Source organism: Haemorhous mexicanus, chromosome 2 (assembly GCF_027477595.1).
Source record: "Haemorhous mexicanus isolate bHaeMex1 chromosome 2, bHaeMex1.pri, whole genome shotgun sequence".
NCBI classification, from domain to species: Eukaryota; Metazoa; Chordata; class Aves; order Passeriformes; family Fringillidae; genus Haemorhous; species Haemorhous mexicanus.
Genome location: NC_082342.1, coordinates 98,570,050 through 98,590,222, shown reverse-complemented (window position 1 = coordinate 98,590,222; position 20,173 = coordinate 98,570,050). Strand labels below are relative to the sequence as shown.

At 38.4% G+C, this 20,173-nt stretch overlaps 1 protein-coding gene across 1 annotated transcript in view; it reads left to right on the top strand.

Moving 5' to 3' along the window:
- MYO16 (myosin XVI) overlaps positions 1 to 20,173 on the top strand; it is a 259,909-nt gene that overhangs the window by 216,141 nt on the left and 23,595 nt on the right. The window contains exons 30-31 of the mRNA XM_059839709.1: positions 1,342 to 1,649; positions 3,538 to 4,740. Of these exons, the coding sequence (XP_059695692.1) occupies positions 1,342 to 1,649; positions 3,538 to 4,740 (1,511 nt within the window). The remainder of the gene's footprint in view (positions 1 to 1,341; positions 1,650 to 3,537; positions 4,741 to 20,173) is intronic.

Sequence of the window (20,173 nt, the reverse complement as noted above, 5' to 3'; positions counted from 1 at the left end):
TGTTTTTTTTTAACTCATTTCAGAATTTTCAGGAGTATCTATTTTACAAACCCAGTCAATGCTGGAGAGCCATTCTGTAGGAACTGAGTTCCTGATTTCTCTCTTAGGCAGATGAATGGGCAGAGTTAGCATTTGCAGTTAATCAGTATGTGTCAATGGAAAGAATGTGTCTATAACTTGCTGGACATATAAATGTTTATTTTTCCATAAGAACTTAATTTTCATCCAGAACAACTCCCTTTGCTATCATTGCTTTTGTCAGTGACTTTAATAAAAGTGAAAATGGCAGTGCATCTGCTTAATTAGCTTCAAATATCCCAGTGATTACATATTGGAGGAAATGCCTTTGTAGGAAAGACTGTAATTAAACATTACAGTGAAAACAAATTATCCACTGAGCACCATGCTTTCATCTTTTGCTATTTCATTTGCTTCATGGGCAGCTGGCTATATCCTGTGCATGAATTTCAGCTATGCTGGTGATTTGCCATGCAGAAATACAATTTAAAATAACAAATGCTTGAGGATTTGTTTGAAAAATGTCAGTGTAGACATATTCTATCTATTACATTACTACTCTTAAGTTAAAAGGGTCTCAATGGTTTGATTCTTGGAGGAATAAACTGTTAGAAGAATTTTTGTTAAAAATCAATTTGTCAGAAGCAGCTGGAAGGTTATTTCTCAATATGTATTCAAATAGCAAAAAACAAAGGGAGGGGAAAAACAGAAAAACTGGATTGTAATTGAAACAACCAAACATAATATCACAATAATAAAAATTATTATTAAAAGTAATAACTAATAATTAAGTTTAAACTAGAAGACATAGGGATATCTGGGTGGAATTGCTCGAGCAGCCAATGTAGCTGGTTAAAGAGGTCATCTAATATTTTAAAGATTCACATTATCTAAATAGAATTTATAGTTGTCTTTTTAGAAAATAATGATAAAGGCTCAGCATTTGCTGCCTCAGTAACTTTCTATTTAAATGGATTTCCCAGAAATTATCATTCAGATTAAAAACCCAGCTTTTGATTGTGTGTAGCAATCAAAGTGTGAACAATTCATTCAGTGAATGTCTGGTCAACAATATGAGACTGCTTAAGCAAGGCTGCATTTGTGTGAAAAAGGGCCGGTGTCCTGATTTATCATGAAACAGGAAATGGAAGAAAGCTAGCAGCTTGATCTGGATTTGTTTGTCAGAAGATTACTACCCACATCCCCTCGACACAGCAGGGGAGTTGTGAGATTGTTTACCAAAAAGCTGTTGTTACATTTGCATGAACAGGTTCATTGTTATTGCTTGAATAATGCATCTGGGCCTCTTTTCTGTGTTTTCAGAGCTGAGGACAAGGGTGGGAAGGTCTCTGAGGACAGCTTTGCCGGCTGTCGAACGTCTAAGCACTTTCACTCCAGCTCCGTGCCTGTCCCCATGGCAGTGGATGGCTTGGTGCATTCTGCGGCTGGGTCATCCATCAGATCCCCCTCCCTGCACTCTGTTTTCAGCATGGACGACAGCAATAGCCTGCCATCACCAAGGAAACAGCCTCCTCCCAAGCCAAAGAGGGACCCCAACACACGACTGAGTGCCTCCTACGAGGCTGTTAGTGCTTGCTTGTCGGCAGCTTCTAAGGAAACCGCTAATGAAGGTTAGACATAAAGGCAGAGACAGTCACAAATGTTACTCTGAGTTATTGATTTATTCTTCCCACTTTGATCCTTTTAAACACAGTCAAATGCCTTTGAGAGGTCCTGCTTCCTTGAAATATTTCAGTGGCAGTAAATAAAATCAGCCAATTTGTCATTTGTTCCCAAATCAGCAAATAATACTCATGTGTTCTAATTGCCCAATTTAACAACAATCAAAACCTATTTGGAGAAATCTCTCCAGAAACTAGAAAGGTGTCAACATGAGCTATTCTACCCCACTGACCATTTTATTTCATCTTTTAAATTGTTAGAATATCTTGCATCACTAATACAGAATGCTAGAATCTTGAATATCACTGACTTAAGCATTAAACTTTCTCCCACATTGTCTCTATGCTCATATGAATTCAGTGTTTGTTTGTTTGGGGTTTTTGGTTTTGGGTTTTTTTTGGCCCTAATTTGGTTATAGTGATTTTTGTTTAGAAGAAAAGTGCTGCAAGTGTCCCAAAGTGTCTCAGTGCATTGTAGTGCACATATAGCATAGTTTTGAATTCACTTGTTCTATTCTCCTTTACCTTTGAAATGAATGGGTGGGAGATGAAAGAAAGGAATGCATTCTGCTTTCCTTGATAAGCCTGACTTGTCATGTTTGTGTAAATGATCCTCAAGTTTTATCAAGGAAGATCCTTCAGGTTGGGTTTAAAGCTCTCTATAACTCCCTAGTCTGGCACACAATGGATAGAAATCTTTGCAGCTCCCTCTCTCAAAATAATTACTGTTCTCATGTCCAGTTCATTAGGTGAAAGTCCATTTTCCTTAACCTCTTCCTTCAAGCTCTACATAAGGAGCCATGAACTATGCCCAATATAATTTTTAATTAGTATGGTTTAAGGAGGTCTGTAGTAATTAAATCTTTCTGTGTCCAAATCCAAAAGAGATTTAACCAAGAACTTCTAGCAGAGGTGTTTTGAAAGAACAAAAATTTATATATATATATATATATACACATATATATATGTGTGTTTGTGTGTGTGTGTGTGTGGTCTTAAAAATCATGCTTACATATACTCACAAAACAATTTTGGAGCTCTTATATGTATGAAAGAATAGGGCAAGTTTGTCTGCCATATACTCATTTTCCAAGAATTATGTCAGTTTTGTGTTTTTGTCCAAAACCAGCTCTGATTTATACCATCTAATTTTGATGGTATAAATTTTGATTTATACCATCTTAAAAGACCACTCATCTAGGTAACTAGTCTCTTCACTCCATACATGCCTGGAGGCTATAAAGAGACATCTAGTTTAGTTAAATGCATACTCACTTGGGGATTTGCCCTTAGGCTATGGGATTCCCTAAAGTTATAAATTATTTCCACACCTGAAATATGGAAGAAGAGAGGGACATAATATCATCCTATAATTAGAGATTTAGAGATATTACATAAAAGAGGGGTATTTGAGTTACTGGCAGTCACACATGTGTCAAAGTAGCACTATGCTGACTCCTGATTGAAAGCACGCCCCTCTCCCTTGGAGCAACAGGAGAAACAAGCACTTATTTCCATGTGTTACAGATCTTGCAGTACACAAGTATATTTTGGATTCAAAATATACTTTCTCAGGTGCGAGTTCTCATCTTTTAGTGGCAGTAGAGATTACAAAATCAGATTATATGCCCAGGTAGTAAAGGCCTGTGGTTGGGTAGCTGAAAATTCCATATTTTATACCTAGAAGTATTTACACTTTTGCTTGGAGTCCCATATTTGTGACTGATGCTCATTGTAGAACTAAATGGGCAACATTTGAGGGCTTAAAGTACTAGACCAGTGTAAGAAAAAACTGACTTTAACTTGTTAATAACATAGACCTTTTTCACTTTCCTAGTACTGACCCGTCCAAGACCACACAGTGATGACTATAGTACCATGAAGAAAATACCTCCCAGAAAACCAAAGCGAAGTCCAAATACAAAACTTAGTGGCTCTTATGAAGAAATACCTGGCCAAAAGCCTGGGGATGTAAAAAAGGCAAGCACAGTAGTTAAACCAGGTGTCTATGACACTGTGACAGTACAGAGAGCAGCTTCTACTGATGGACCACAACATGGTGTGTTGAATCTCTTTATGTCACAAGAAGAGGAGGAAAATGAGCCCGTCTATATTGAAATGGTAGGGAATGCAGTGAAAAGCAGTTCTGCTGAAGTGGAGAGTCCAGAACAAGGAGAGTCTGTATATGAAGAAATGAAGTATTTTCTACCAGAAGAAGGAAGCAATGGTAATGGATTAATTCCAGTAGTGACTGGATCTCCTCCTCTGTTATTTGAAAGCAAAAAAAATATTAATATTGAAGATGGGACATTGGATGGAAACAGTCAAGCAGCTTTGATCTATAAAGACTCATGTGACATTCCAGCCCCTTTCCCTAACTTGCTCCCCCACAGACCACCACTTCTTGTATTCCCTCCAACCCCTGTCACATGTTCACCTGCTTCTGATGAATCACCTTTAACACCACTGGAGGTCAAAAAGCTTCCTGTTTTGGAAACCAACCTAAAATACCCTGTGCAGTCAGAAGGATCAAGTCCATTATCACCCCAGTACTCCAAAGGCCAGAAAGGGGATAATGAAAGACCAGTATCTCCAGGCTTGATTGTGTTCAGTGTTTCCACCAAAGTGACTCCTCCTTCCACACCACCTCCTCCACTGCCACCACCCCCTCCTCCTGTACCACCTCCTGCTTCCTACCGGGCTTCCACACATTTTGCATCTCCTCCAGAGACTTGTGCTAGTTTTCTGATTAGTGCAGGGAAAGCAGGTACAAATTCAGATCTGCCAAAAGTACCTCAGAGAACCAATCCTGCTCAGCTTGGATGCTCGTCTTCTCCATTTTCCAAACTGCCTTACTCCCCAAAGGTGGCAAGAGCGGAGCACAGGAAATTGAACTCAAATTCATCGTCTTCATTTTCATACAGCCCTACAAACGCAAGGTCATTGACCAGTCCCCTTGATGAGTTAACTAGCTTGTTCAACTCAGGAAGGAGTGTGCTACGAAAATCTGCAGCAGGACGTAAGATCAGGGAGCCAGAAGGTAAGACAGTTCTCTGTGCTCCTGTGCTTCTGTGGTGTGTATTCTTTCTGCATCAAAACTTTCTTACCTTGGAAACTGATAAAGTGGGCAAAAAATGCAGAACAAAAACCTTGATTGGTTTGATGTTTTTTAAAAGGTCTGTTGTATTCATAAAAAAACACATATAGAATACAAATGACATATAAAAGCTTCAGGTTTTGTCTGAGATAAGACTTGTCTGAGATAAAAGTCTTCAGGTTTTGTCTGAGATACCAACTTTTCTTCTACCAAAATGTTTGTATGACACAAGTTTAAATGTTCTTTTAACATTCCAGCTGTCTCAGTAAAATAAACACAGATGTTAAATTGTGTGAAAAATGAGTTTATGTTATCAAACTATAAAAATACTTTGAATTAAATATATGGCTGGTAGATGTGCTTTGCTTTGAAGACTGTCTTTTAAAGTTTGATCATTTCATTTCCATGAAATTCTGTATTTGGGGATACAGTCCTTATTCTTCCCCTAAATAATGCTTGGACAGAGACCCATGCAGTGAAAAATATTTTTAAAATTAAACTAAATCCTGGTTCTGCATCTCAACAACAACACTGACTCCAATACTTTTTGAGTACTTTACTCCATTACTTTTCTGATTTAAAAAAAAAAAAAATTCCTATTGAAAATATTCAGTACACTTCATATAGAAATTTCTCCCCGTAGTAATATTTCCTAAACACAAAATTTTGTGAATTTAAAATTTGGAGTGAGAAAATCTCTAGACTGTTTTCTCTGCTTCTTTACTGCTATCTGTCCAAACAGCTTGTCTTAATCGACAACTGCGAGCAGCATATTCAAAATAAGCAATACGTGATCATAGAATTACTTAGGTTTGAAAACAACATTAAGATCATTGAGTCCAGCTGCAAAACTAATGCTTTCCATGATTTCAACTAATGATAGTTTTACAACTGCACAGTTTCTAGCTCCTCCTGTTTGTTGTCCATGCTACATGCCTTCGTGAGGATAAACTTCCATTGGCCTGTTGATGTGCCATCTCTTTGGGAAGAATCCCAAGTCATACTTTTGAAATACAAAAGGATGCCAACAGGATGCCTTCTCTTATTATTCATTGTTCATTTTCTTAAGTACCTACTGCTCCACTGATTTTAGAATCATATTCTAATTTACACAGCTACGCTATAACAGAAGCAGGTGTTTGTTCTTGCTCTGTATACATGTATGTCTGTCTGCCACCCTATGTCTCTATTCCTAAGAATCTTGGCAGCCTTTAGCCAAAATACAACAAGGAGATAAAGGTCTCAAAATTAACTGAGTTTCTACAAGCTTTGTGAAAGTTAGTGTCTAGGTTGAGACAAGAGACATTCAGCTATCAGAGAAACTATGGTGGACAGAACCCTTGAGTCCTCCAGACCTGTAAAAAGCTTTAGCCGGACCATGCTTGTTCTTGTATGCCAAATTCAATTCTGTATGTTGAGTGAGCTATGAACTAAGACTTCATCAGTTCTCAACCTCAAGAGAATGTTTTTTTCTTATGCTAAGTGTTCAAATTGATGAAATTGGTAAAGGAGTTATTACAGTAGTTTTGCTTGCTTTGACAAAATTACTCAATAACATTCACTGTCTATAAATATATGTAGAATGTTTTCTGTAGGTTTTTTGAAGGTTTTGTGGTTGATTTTGGTTGGTTGGTTTTTTAAGTTAGGAATGTTGTTTTATCATATAGTTTATACATTTTCATCTGCTGGGAAGTAACTATTAAAGTTAGTTCTTAGGATGTATCTTCTCAAGTCTCATACAATGTACCTGTTGAGAAAGTGTTGTAAACCACTCCAACCAGGTCAAAAAAAAATAACCTTTACCTTAAAATAAAAGTTGCTTTGGAATGGAAGATTTCTGCAAATTCAATGATCAACTAAACGTGACCAAGATAGAGTTCAGCTTGGGTCTCATGTGGGTTGAAGCTAGTGCATTAACAGAGGGTACCATAAAAAACTCTAAATTTACCTTTCACATGGAAAATGTACTTCTAAATATTTCATCAAGGGAGCAGTAAGTATGAAAGATCAAAGTTCAAGAAAGATATACGATAAAAAACCTGAATCAATATTTTATGAGCTAGGAAGCTACTGTATACTAAGTGCAGTTTCATATGAATAGTTCAATGATAAGTAGATGGATTGAAATTAGCTAAGAAATACAAGCAAACATACGTGTGTGTTTTTACAATTTGCCTTTTTTATGTACTTCAAGTGCTCATCTATTTTCTAGGGTAACAGCTGGCAAAAATTTATTTAACCTTTCATGCAAAGAAATAAGATGGCAGTCGTCAGAGATGACTCCTTACAAGTTGTGTAAAACTAGAAGTTGTCATGTGCTACTTCTGATATTTTTATCACCTCTTGCATAATGCATATTAGGTTCCTAGAAGACTCCTCCTTTCTTTTTATCGTGTTTAGTATTTTATTTATCTACAATGATATGGTGGTAAAAAAAACAACTCAACAGAATTTCATGAAAGTTGAAGACATGGCCTAGAACAGCACTCTATAATGTGCAGTTTCCTTTATTTTCAGAAGTTATAACCCATCGACAATCTTAACTAAAACCAGAAAGTAAAATAGTGGGCCATTTTAAAATCAGGGAGAGTTACCTATGGAAATCAGGGAGTTTCTGTATGGGATCATCAGCCTTGGAGATGAAAGCCTCCTTGCCAATATAAGAGCAATACAGAGAGGTCCCCCAGCATGCCTCCCTCTCTCTTGGAGGAGTAATTTCAAGGCCTGAGAACACTTATGTCCTTTTGGCTTCTGACCTCTTTGTGAGAAAAGCTCATCCAGAATTACAGTAGAACACATTTCTGGTTTTCTGATGTGCTGAAAAGTTATTGTGAACTGAACTGAGAGCATTGTCTTTCAGAAGGGCAACTACAAAAAAAAAATCAAATGGCAACAACTTTCTTTTCTTGGTCGTTGAGCCTGGCCTTTTTTTAAATACAACACTAGCCCCTGCTGGCTCAAACAATGACCCAGCTCATATAGTATACAATTTCATGCAAAATACCTCACATGAAACAAGAGAAATTTTTGGCTCTGCAAAGCTGTAACACGTGAGAACCTAGGTAAGGTGATTCCTCGAAGATTGGGAAGAGGAATTGAAACTGCAGCTGTATTGTTACACAGGGATTTGTTTTTACCCCATATAAAATGAGACTTGAGACCAGATAAGTGATAATACACAGACACACGAGTCTTTTCTGTTCTCTGTGATTTCTGGAAGTGAAAATTTTACTTTGCAAGACAGACTGAAACTGAATGGTCATGTGCAGAGCCTGAGATTTGAAAGTAAACCTCATGAAACCAAATTCAATCCTTTAATCACAAAACAGCACTCCTTAGCAGGATATCCAAATATTTTTGACTATTCAACATATAGGACATTCCTTATATAAGGAAGAGACAATTACATGTTTAAGCATTTCATATTAAATATTTATGAGCAAGGACAGAATTTTCTCTTACTCAGTGTGGAGGAACAATACTCAGATTTTGCTAGGTCGTGATGTTATTTCTCTTAATTGGTATCGTTGATATTAAATTATTCCATGCAAAGGGGAATCATTTCACCTTCAGAACAAAAGGTAGAATAAATCCTAACCAATCACCCCTGCTTAGATTGGCAGAGTGAGTATTCATGTGGATTTTGAAGGGGAAGTATGCTCCTTCCAAGAAGGTATGATTTTACCTAACCCGGGAGAATTTCTTATCATTAGTCTATTGAGATGAAGGCACAACGTTTTCTCTTTTTTCCACTTGTTCAGAAAAAATTGACATAGATTCTTAACTTCTGTGTCTGAGAAAAAGAAAATACACAAGTTTGCAACCCCACATCTAGGTGCCTAAGAGGAAAATTTATGAAGACATTTCCTTTATATATGTCACCAATGTATAGGCATCAAGTTTTGTGAAATGTTGTTAGTATTTCAGTACAAGTAAATATGTATATTCAAGTCTACTCATTCTCTGGTGACCTATTTCTTTCCAAAAGTGTTGGTAAGGACAGCAGAGCTGTGGAAGCTTTAGATTGGTAACAATTTATTGTTATCAATACTGTTATCATTCGTCCAGTGTCCTTGACATCCATTCACTGTGTGAATCCTTTCTTCACTTACTTCCTAAGTGACATATTTTCAATATGATTTGTGAAGCAGGTAGTTTCACACATCAGTGTTTCATTCCACATTCTCCAGTTTAAGCACTGAAAGTCACAGGAATATAGTTACAACTGACAAATAATACAGATATTTAGATGTACATTGGGAGGACTAAAGCTTGCCAAATGCCCTCTATTGTGATTGACTCAAACTTGGAGAACAACAAAATGTAATGTATGTGTATGAAAAGTACTGTCCTGTCAAAGGCAGGTATCCCTTTGATAGCTAGTAAATAATTTTCCCTTATTATCAGGTAGAGCAGGCTATGGCAAAGCTAACATCTCAACTGTGGATTGCAAATTAAATCCCTACTTGTGCTTCTGTGATTAAATCCCAGGCCTTTTCCCCCTAAGCAGCTCAGCTTTTTGTCTTAAGCAATTTAATAAAGATAATAATCATATCTCCATCTTCTTCCTATTTGTACAATGAAATATATATACTTTCTTTGTGGCAAAAGCTAAAATCTTACAAACCATGAGTAATACAAAAAGCTGTGTTTTCAGCTTTTATCTTTTACCTGTAAATGCCGGAGGAATGATTATATAAGGCTTCAAACTTCTACATCTTTAAAGTAAAATTCTCAAATCATTAAAACTTAGTCAATTAAGCTTTAGCACACTTCTCAGAAAGAGATTAATATCTTTTTACATAATTGCTTTAATTAATAGGGAGTGAGGGTAACTGTCTGTGACTAATTTTCAGATCAGATCTCTAAACACAGGAGAGTCATCAGCCTCTGATAGAATATGTGGAGTTGAAGGGACCTATCAGGATCATGAAGTCTGATTCCGTGCCCTGTGCAGGACACCCCAAGAATCACACCATGTGCCTGAGACTGTTGTCCAAACACTCTAAGTGAAAACAGGCTTGGTGCTGTGATCACTTCCCTGGGGAGCCCGTTCCAGTGCCCAGCCACCCCCTGGGTGATAAAGCTTTTCCTGATACCCAATGCCCTCCCTTGCCCAGCTGGCCATGCTGTCCCTGGTGCCCCCCAGGACAGGGTTGGCCCTCCTGGCTGCCAGGGCACTGCTGACTCATGGTCAACTTGCCATCGACCAGGACCCCCAGGTCTCTTTCCATGGCACTGCTTTCCAGCTTCTCATTCCCCAGTCTGTCTGCACATGCAGGGTTGCTCCATCCCAGGTGCAGAATACAACACTTCTTAAACTTCACAGAATTGTTGATTGTCCATCTCTGTGCATGGCCTCTTTGCCCTCAAGGGAGTCAACAGCTCTTGCCAGTTTAGTGTCATTGGCAAACTTACACTTTCACTACAGACTACTTGCAGCTCTGAATCTCTTGCTGTAGGGGCAGAAAGTGGGAGGAAGCACTGCTAGTAAGAGTTCTATGCAATTCATTACAAAAACGCCCTTTCTTGGCTAGCCACAGATGCCCTATACAAAAAATTACACAGGAGCAGACAGAACTGCTGGCAATACAGTTGCCATTCAGCCCATGCTAGGTGATTTGTCTGAGGAAATAATTATGGTTTCTATTATTGCAGCAGAAAAAGGTTAGAAGAGTCTAGAGAAAGTAGACTCAATTCCTATCCATATAGCATGTACAGCCTGAGAGATACCACCTTAATCTGCAGTCTTCTCCTGATCTAGAAGTCTGCCATTGTCTGGATAATGTGTCACAGAAAAGACCTCTTGTTTCTGGATAAACACAATGAACCAAGAATACTTTTCCATTTCAGAATGTCTGAAAACTAGTATATTTTACTGTTGAAGACTCTTCTGGGTTTCTGTTATGATTCTTTTTCACTAAAGCATTTCAATTTCTGGTTGACTTCACTGTTTGCTGTTACAGCCTAAAACCACATAATATGGAATTTGCTTTGGTTGTCTGTTCCAAAATGTGAAAGAGGCTTTGTGTGTGATTATCATAAATAATTTTAACCCAAAGATTATTAGAAGAACAAATCAAGTCTAATTTTCAGGAAAAAAAAGGGTATTGTCATAAAAATTCATATTTACTTTGCATTTTAAGTGCTTATATTGATCACAGAGGAAAATATCACTGCATTTTTTGTTTCCAGTGACCTTACACTGTATCTATCTATGGCTATTAGAAAGGGATCCTAGAGTAGATAGCACCTTGGTCTGACCCACTGCAGGCTCTCTCATACCAAGTCACTGCTGAAGAGGAGGAGAGCTGAGGAAAAGTAATTGCACTGACTTTTCTGTTCCTTTTATATGGTCCATTTCTGAGAACTGCAGGCTTTTTTTTTTTAAATTAATGACTCTATTTTGCATCCTCTCCATTGAGCTGGTTGAGCTGTCCTCTTCATCCTGTCTGACACTTGAGTACAATAACTACACCATACTGTTTCACATTACTGCATTTCAAACCCAAAGTTTTAAATAATATCCCACTTTTAATTGTGACTTGGATAATTCAGGTAGACATTTACAAGATTTTTATTTTAATAACAAAGTCTTTTCTTCAACATCTTTTCTTTAACGTCTTTAAAATTTTTTTTGTAGTTCACAATGCAGAACCACAAATTACTTTGTTTAGGAACCACTACATCATTAATTGTAAACCAATTGTGAGAAATTGGCCATATCTAAGAGAAAAAAATTTATTTGTACCACACTTACGTTCCTGACACCAAAGAAGAATATGGGTATTTGGCAGTAAATGTCATGCCACTTCATTTTACAGGAATTCCAGCATTTGAAACATAATGAAGAATGAAATATGGACATACATTTTAGTGAAGGTCTCTAATTAAATTCTCGGCTTGAGTGAGAAATCTCTTCAGATGTTTTTAACTCCTTTACATCCATCTCAGCATTAAATTATCTTTTGTGAAGAACCTCAGTAGAGAATAATTCCATTTCACAGAAAATGTCAAGACTATGACATTTATATTTGTTTTAGGCCGAAATGAAAATCAAGCTTTCCAAAATTCTGTGCAGAAGTAAATATTCTTTCATGTCCAGGCTTTCAAAACCGTAAAGTACTGAAACGTTCTGCATGAAATATGGCAAAAATGCTTCTTACTGAAGTAAAGTAAAATGCTTCTTACTGAAAATGTTAGCAACTAAATGTGTTGACCTTTTTTTAGACCTAGATTAGTTCAATGGTAGTCATTTCAAGGGTTGGCATTTAGGGGAATGACTGTCTTGTAAACAGGCCAAGCTACTTCCAAACTCCTTGGCTCAGGTATCCAAGAGCTGTGCAAACTCCAGCCCCTCAGGGATGACCCAAAGTTATGGTCAGGACTCATGCAGCTCATCATGAAGAGTAGATTATATTCTAGTTCCAGCATTGGAATTTTGTGGGGCTGGGTGGAGAAGCAAGAGAAGACAATTTAAAAGAGACTGATAAAAAGACTTGATCATAAATGTGAGGGTACCCTGACCCTCATGCTCTCTCCACACTGCTACACTCTGATGTGAGAGAGTAGTCAAGTGCTTTGAAGTGGACTACTGGAGGTAGGAGTAGCATTTAAAGCAGTTAGGGACATCTGCCTTCCTCCTGGCACCACTAGTTAGTGGGGAAAATACAGAAACCTTAAATCCAGGGCTGTTTTGGCTTGAGCTTTCATTCTCTTTTAAAATTAAAGGCATGAAAATTAGGGTTTTTTCACACCTTTGTGTGGTAAAAATTTATAAAGAAACAAAAAAAAAAAATTAAAATAGGCCTTAAGTTTTACATTTCATGTAACTCTTAGCTCTCTCCTTAGGGGTTGGTTGCAGACCAATCTTGACATAATAGTAGCATTTAGTGACACTTTTTAGCCATTGATTATCTGTATTTGTGCACTGTATGGATGTTTATCACACTGCATCTGCAATAGCCATAAGTTCTTGCCTTGAGATTAATGACAGTGTCATTGACCATCACTCTATCCTTTCAAAATGAACTTAAAAACAAACTAAATAGATATCTAAATTCATTTTTTGTCTTAGAAGCTCACTTGGAAAGCAAAATATGAATGTTATCTGAGAAGTTTTGCAGGACAGCTGTCCCTATTTGGTGGGCAGGACTACACTACAGGTAAACCAAAAATATTCCTTGGATTGCTCCTCGGGATCTGCTTAAACAATTTATCTGCTCAGTCCAGTGCAGTCACTTACACCAAGACTTCTTAGTTGCAGTCACAGCCAGAGCTGGTATGAGATATCCTGAAAAATATCTGGAAGCATTCTGGGAGCACTAAATAGAACTGGTGTGATGCTTCTGGGAGTATCAAACCCCTATCTGTTTGTTTGTTTGTGGTTTTATATGTTTATTTTTACAATATTTGAAACTGTGTTTGGGGGGGAGGAAGGTTGAGACAGTGTCTCATCACATAGTTTCTTTCAACAGCAGCTAAAGCCCAGCAGTAAAGGCTGTTCTGTAACTGAGATACCACACAGAAACTTAAACAGACTTATATGTTCAAGAAGAACTGCTGTATCCACACAAACTTGAAGAAAACAGTTTAAGAAAGGGAAGCTGTGTTTCTCAGCAAGTTGCCTCCTCCTTTTCCAGCACACCAGCAGTTTTTAAACATGCAAATACAAAAAGTAGACTCTTTGGTCAGCCAATCAACACACCTAGCAGTAAATAAAACTATTAACAGAGTAAAATCAACTACTTCTTTTCCATATTAGACTTGAAAAGGTGGGGAACATGGAGAGAACAAATGTTTCTTCTAAGGCAGGATATTGTCCCAAGCAGTGGGACAAGGACTGCCCTCCTTCCTGCCCTGTGTGATTTGTTATGGACCTCAGAATGGCCTTCAGAGATCACTTCTTAGAGAAGATGTGATTGATGAAATCCCCAGTCTCTGAAACATGTGCACTGACTGGAGTCCAGCTCACTTGCTGCACTGAAAAGATGTTCCAAGTTCTTGCTCAGATACTATCAGGCAGGAGAGATGGCAGCCTGTCCAGATATTCTTCATCCTTTACCACTGCTTGAGAAGGCTGTTTTCTCCACTTCAGAATGGTGTTTTTAGTCTCATGCTGGGGAAAAAAAAAAACTAATTCAAACAAGCCAGTGTCCTTCAGACAGGGAAAAAAGGTATCCATGTTATCCCTCCCATACCAGCTCTGAGAGTCTACCTGATCCAGGGATGTTCCTGACGTTGCTTCTAGGAAAGAGGGAAAGGTTTGTAGCTTGTAATGATTGACACTGAAATAAATGTTAAATGAAAGCACTGTCTTTCTACCAGCACAAATCCATCAGAGAAGAAAGCAGAAGAAACCTTCTTGTTCTTGTTCTGTTCTTTCCAGAGCTGCGATTTACAAAATTATAATTGAGCTGATGGCTCTTAAGGGCTGAACCAGACTTAGGAGTTCCTGCAGCTGCTTCTGCAACCTCCTTCTTAGTACCAGCCTAATCCTCTGAAATTTGGCTGATTGGTATCACACTAACACAAAATTCTTCAGATGAGCTCTTTCCTCAAGCAGAGTGAGTTTTGTCACTTGATATTCTCCATGGCCTGTGCCTCCTCTCTTTGCTTTCCAGTGTTTACACAAAGCTTCCACAAATGCAGCTTTCCTGACAAAATAAGTGGCTTGTTTCTGCATTTACCTGCTCCTTCAAGGAGTGTGGCTTCTGGAGTAGCCTCTAACACCATCTGATAGCTCCACTTACACAGCTCAGAGAGAAAGAATGCTGGAAGTGACAGTATGAATTCACTGCTACCATCCTAGGAGCGTCACTGGTGGGGGGAGAATCCTAGACAATTGCTGCTGTAAGGCTTTGTGAGGTGAAATAAACCAATGAATAATTATTACCTCTGATGGCAGTGGCAGCCAGCAGCACAGCTAAAAGGGTGAGACAGGCAGCACATGCTAATAGGCTGGGGGAATCCTGTCTGGGCAGTTTTCAGCCTGCTCCATTTCTTTCAGCAAATAAGATGCAGCTGTTTGCCTCCAGCTCTCAGCAGACAAAGTAAACAGTCATGTACAGAGGGTCACGGTGTGACTTTGTATGAGCAAACTGAATTACTCTGAAGCAATATTCATTTATCCAGAAAAAGGACACCCAAGACAACCTGTGCTGAGGGTAGCTAGCAAATGCCACAGGCAAAGAACGTCTCAGCAGTAAGTCAGAGCAAAACAGGAAACACCAAGTGTAATTGAAAAGGTACAAGGAAACACAGGGGTAAACATTTAAGCCAAAATAAAATAGCCTGTTCTTATTTAAACTTCTTCTCCCTTTCCTTCATCAAATAATATCTGCAAATTTTCTGAAATCATCATATTTTATTTTTTTTCCCTCACTTCACAACATCCACTTGTCACAGTAAATGTAAAAAAATATCCAGGGTCGGCCATTAGGATTCAGTGTATTCCTAACTTTCCCAAGAAAGAGTGAGAGCACACATTAGAAATCCCTTCTGTCTGCAAAGTCTTGACTTTCAGATGTTGGTTAATAGGAACCATCAGTTCTCTCTTATTAACATGTTTAACGACAAGCTGCTTGATTTGAAATTTGCATTTTGCTGGATACCAGCTGTAGGTTTTAAGGAAATTGAGCTACTTAGCTTTTACTTTCCATGGTAGCCCAGGTACAAAAATCTTCTCCTGTACTACATGAATTTATCTGCCAGAATTTATGTATTTTCCTGTTTTCATAGCTGCTGATACAGAATGTATAACTGTGGATCTTGATACCTAAAACTGTGTATTGGTAATTAGTTACAGAAATTGATATTTTTCATGAATGAGGAAATAATGTTTGATTTTATACTGAGATCGTTTCAGCTTTAGGATTGAGATATGTTCTGCCTAGCTTGTGACATTGAAGTCCCTCAGCTGGAAACTCATCATTAGCTCTCTGTTTAATTAAGGAAAAGAAATCTGTGCCTTGGAAGAATGGTCATGTCAAATCTTACTGAGACGAATGCATGGCTTAATTTATACCAGGGCAGAACAGGGAGAATCTGCTCTCCCTGTACAGTCACAATGAAACCTTTAAATGTGGCTTCACTAGAAGCTGGGCAACAGCTCAGTGCTCCACCAGCCCCATATGATCTTGAGGCAGTTTTTCTTTCATATTTTTCCTTTTATTTTTTTTCTGGGATAGATTAATGCTGGCCACTTATTTTTGATCGTGGTAACTAGTGCTGTCAAAGTGAAGGGCTGTATCTGTTTTACTGAGTGAGCCAGTGCCAGGGAATGTCTTTGGAATGGCAGCTCACTCCTGTGCACAGCCGAAGTGCAGAGCAATCCCCAGCCTTTCTTGGGATTTGACAGGCTGGCTCCCTTCCAGACAGATCTGGGAGTGGTTCAGGAAAAGACACAGCTCCAGGAACTATTCCCAGAAGATGATTTGCATTTCTCTCTGCTGTGGACAGCAAGGAAAGTGTAGTAGTACTGATATGGGTCTCTTACCATTTGCCTCAGGGCCAGAGAACAGTTGTAATCACATTTGAATAAGCAGGATAGACAAAGAAAGCAGTGCTGCACAAAGCATCCAAGGTAAGCATGAATGGGATACCAAACCTGCTAAAAGCAGTGGAGCCTTCTGTTGTTATTAATGAGCTTTCAGTTAGACTGTAAATGAGCACAAAATGTTAAAGGACATGTATTTGAAAAAGGGCTTATGGGGACAAATGTATCCATATACAGTAGGGATACACCTACATTTAAAGAAAGGAGAGCAAAACAAGAGATTTGACGGAAAAGGAAAATACAGCCCTCCCAAGTGAGTTATTGCTGGGCCTTTAATAACATACTAATTTTCATATCTTGCTGTACAATGAGTCTGTGATGATTCCACCTAAATTCTGATATTAGTAATTGATTTATATTTTGTCTTTAGACTTTATATGTATATGATTTCCTTAGAAAACTAATAGTCTCTAAAAATATTTCAGTTTTGTACTTTAATCTGTCATATGAATAGGGCTAATACTGGCTCATTTTCTAATTTGTTGATAAAGCATTAGTTCAGCCTAAATACTACTTATTAAATAACTTTGATTCTTAGGATCACACATTTTATGTTTAAGAAAAAAAAGTTTTATAATAGGATATTTGGAAGTCGTAGTAAGAGTTTAAGTCAATCTTTCAACAAAAAAGTTCTAGCATACAGACTTTGAGTGTATTGGTTTATTTTAAAAGTGAGATAGGGATTAAAAATGGGGGGTGGGGGAAAGCAAATACATTCATTTCAATCACTGCCATACTCTGAATTTTTTTTTACAAAATAAGTGTAATTGTGTCCATCCTGTGCCTTATGACTTGATCTTGAGTTTTAAACTCAGTCTCTTCCAAGAATGCTAATAACCAGCAACTGTGGGTTTGATGAGCTGCCTCCTTTGCATACTGTTCCTCTTGCACTTTTCAAGTAATGCTGATGTAATTAATTGTGGATGTAACTAATTGTCCAGCCCTGGGAGCTGGACAGGAGTGGCAGTGAGCCTTGGCAGCAGAGACAGCCAACTGCATCCAGGGCTATGTCAGTGTATCCTCCACCCTGCACTCCTTGTTAGACCATAAGTGGGTACTGTGGCCGGTTTGTGCCCCCACTGCAGAAAGATGCTGATAACCTGGAGCAAGTTTACTCCAGCAGTCACAGAATCACAGAATTGTTACGGTTGGAATTGACCTTTGGAGGTCACCCAGTCCAACCCCATGGCAAAGCAGGTTACCCAGGTGCATGTCCAGGTGGATTTTGAATGTCTCCAGAGATGGAGACTCCACAAGTGCCCTGGGCAGCCTGTTCAATGCTCTGCCATTCTCAGTGTAAAGAAGTTCTTCCTCAGAAGGTGGAAGGTGAAATTTCTTGTGTTTTAGTTTATGGTTACTGCTCCTTGTCCTGTCACTGAGCACCAGCAAAAAGATCCTGGCACCATTCTCTTAACATCCACCATTGAGATATTTATATGTATTGATGAGACCCCCTCTCAGTCTTCTCCAGACTAAATAGGCCCAGCTCCTGCAGTCTCTCCTCATAAGAGAAATGCTCCAAACCCCTCATCATCTTTGTGACCCTCCACTGGACCCTCTCCAGTAGCTTGTCTATCTTGTATTGAGGAGCCCAGAACTGGACACAGTGCATGTTCAGGGCTGGAGCCTGGTCCTGTGAGCAGAGGCTGGGCAGGGGAAGCTTGTCCAGTGTGGGCCAGAGCTGATTTCAGGGGCTCTCTCCTGATGTCTGGTTGAAGTTTGCTGATGTACACAGTTAAACTTGTTCTATAGGCTCACATGAATCTCCTCCAATGAGGAGATGAAGATGCCTATATATAGGAAATTAGTTCAAGTACCTTTATATAACCCAGATTATTTTGAAATAAAATATAGGGTCCTTTCCCACCCCCAAGATCAGCTAAATAAGGCTCTAGGAAATATATTTTCTCTACACAGTTTTCTGTTGAGAAATTAAAGGAGTGCATTTCTTAGAATGATTGAATATAGCAAATGGGATAACAAATTTCTGTCTAGATAGCTGTCCCCAAAGATATGCTGCATATATTCCACTACCTATTTCTGCCAATTTAGTATGATATTCTAGCTTCATAGTAGCTATCCACAGTTCTTTGTAGTATTTCATTTTACAGATACAGAGAAGAAAAGATAATTTTTTTCTTAAGAGCCCTTCGTGAATGCCCTGAAAAGATATCAATGTACCTAGGAAACAAAAGGCTTCTGCAAACACCAGTGCAAGAAAAGTTCTTTCTACTTGTTCATTCTCAAATGAATTACACATGTCAGGCAAATCAATAAATCTTTCAAATATCAAGAAAAATAAGGATCCCAGCCACTTCCCCAAGAAGCTTTATGCAAAAAGTGGCACAGTAATTATGTAGGTGGATTATGATCTATAGGCAAGTGCACTGACTAGTAACATCTAAAAGTGACATTTCCTTTTCAGACAAATTTAAAAGGAGCTGCAAAGATGCATTTTGCAGTCAACTTGCTTGTACAAAAGCTAAATCAGGCATGCTCTTATAATTGTACCGTATGCATTTTCCATCTCAGACTTTCCATCTCAGCCTCTCCCAAGTTGGTTATTGTGGGCAGAGCTGGCCTAATTTTTGCAATACAAAGCACATTTGCCTGAAGATCCATTTTATGAAATGCTTTTTTTTATGTCTCAATGTCACAGAAACAATCCAATCAGACCTGACAAAATATAATGATCAAGGAATGAGGGCAAGGGAGGAAGGGACAAAAATCAAACAAACATGGAAGTATTTTATCTGACAGTTTGAAAATGAACTTTTTGACTTTTCAAGACAGATTTTTTTTAGACAAGGAAGTATTAAGAAGAATTCATTGTTAGATAACTAAAAGCTAAACAAAAATAGGAAAGACCTTTTCAATTAAATGAAATATTTTGATGTAACCAGAATGGATTTTTAGTTTCCATTTCATTAATTAAGTTTTTAATGTTGGGGAATTCCAAATCAGATGGATTTTTTTTTAAATTTCAGTCATAAAAATGAAAAATTGACAGAACAGTCAACATTCGGCTGTAAAATCTCCAGGTTAAGCATCTATTACCTGGTGAAAGAAATGCTTGAAAAAATGTTCATGATGGAAGTATGGATGAATGCTCAAATGTTGTTTTTAATAGCTAGTCTTTTGATCTCTATTGGTTCTTGCTATCGTTATGACAACCAAAATCAAGGAATAACTCTCTCAGAGTTGTCATAGAAGAAACATTTTCATTTTAGAGTGTTACAGGAGGACCTTTGCACCAGGGTCAGCCATAACACATCGACCCTGGAGCTAAGGCCAGGCCTCAGAGGGAGCAGAAATTGTTAGGAAGGCTGAAATGGAGAAAGCACCGAATTCTGCTTTGTCTTCTATGCATCAAACCTGACTATGGCAAGGAAAGAATATGTATACATGTTCAACACACACAAAAAACCCAAAAAATGCAAAAGAAAAACAAACACACAGAAAACCCACCAACCAACCAAAAACAAAATAAAAACAAACAAAAAACAAAACCATAGAAAAGAGAGATAAATCATTAAGAAAATGCATAACCTTGCCAGTGCAGCATTTCATCAACTCTGTCACACTGGGGTGGAGTGGGGATAGCCAAGGATACAGGTACTGCAGTGGGGACCCTGCTACTGTCCCCATCCATCTTGTCTTCCAGCTCTGAACGTGTCCTGGCCCCTGAGCTCCAGTGGGGAGTCCCACTTTGGCACAGCCAATGACTTGAGCCTGTTTCTTGTGGAGCACTGGGCTGACAGAGCCAGGCAAGCTCAGAGGCAGCTCCAGGCACTTTGCAGTGAGCTGTTCTGATTTTCC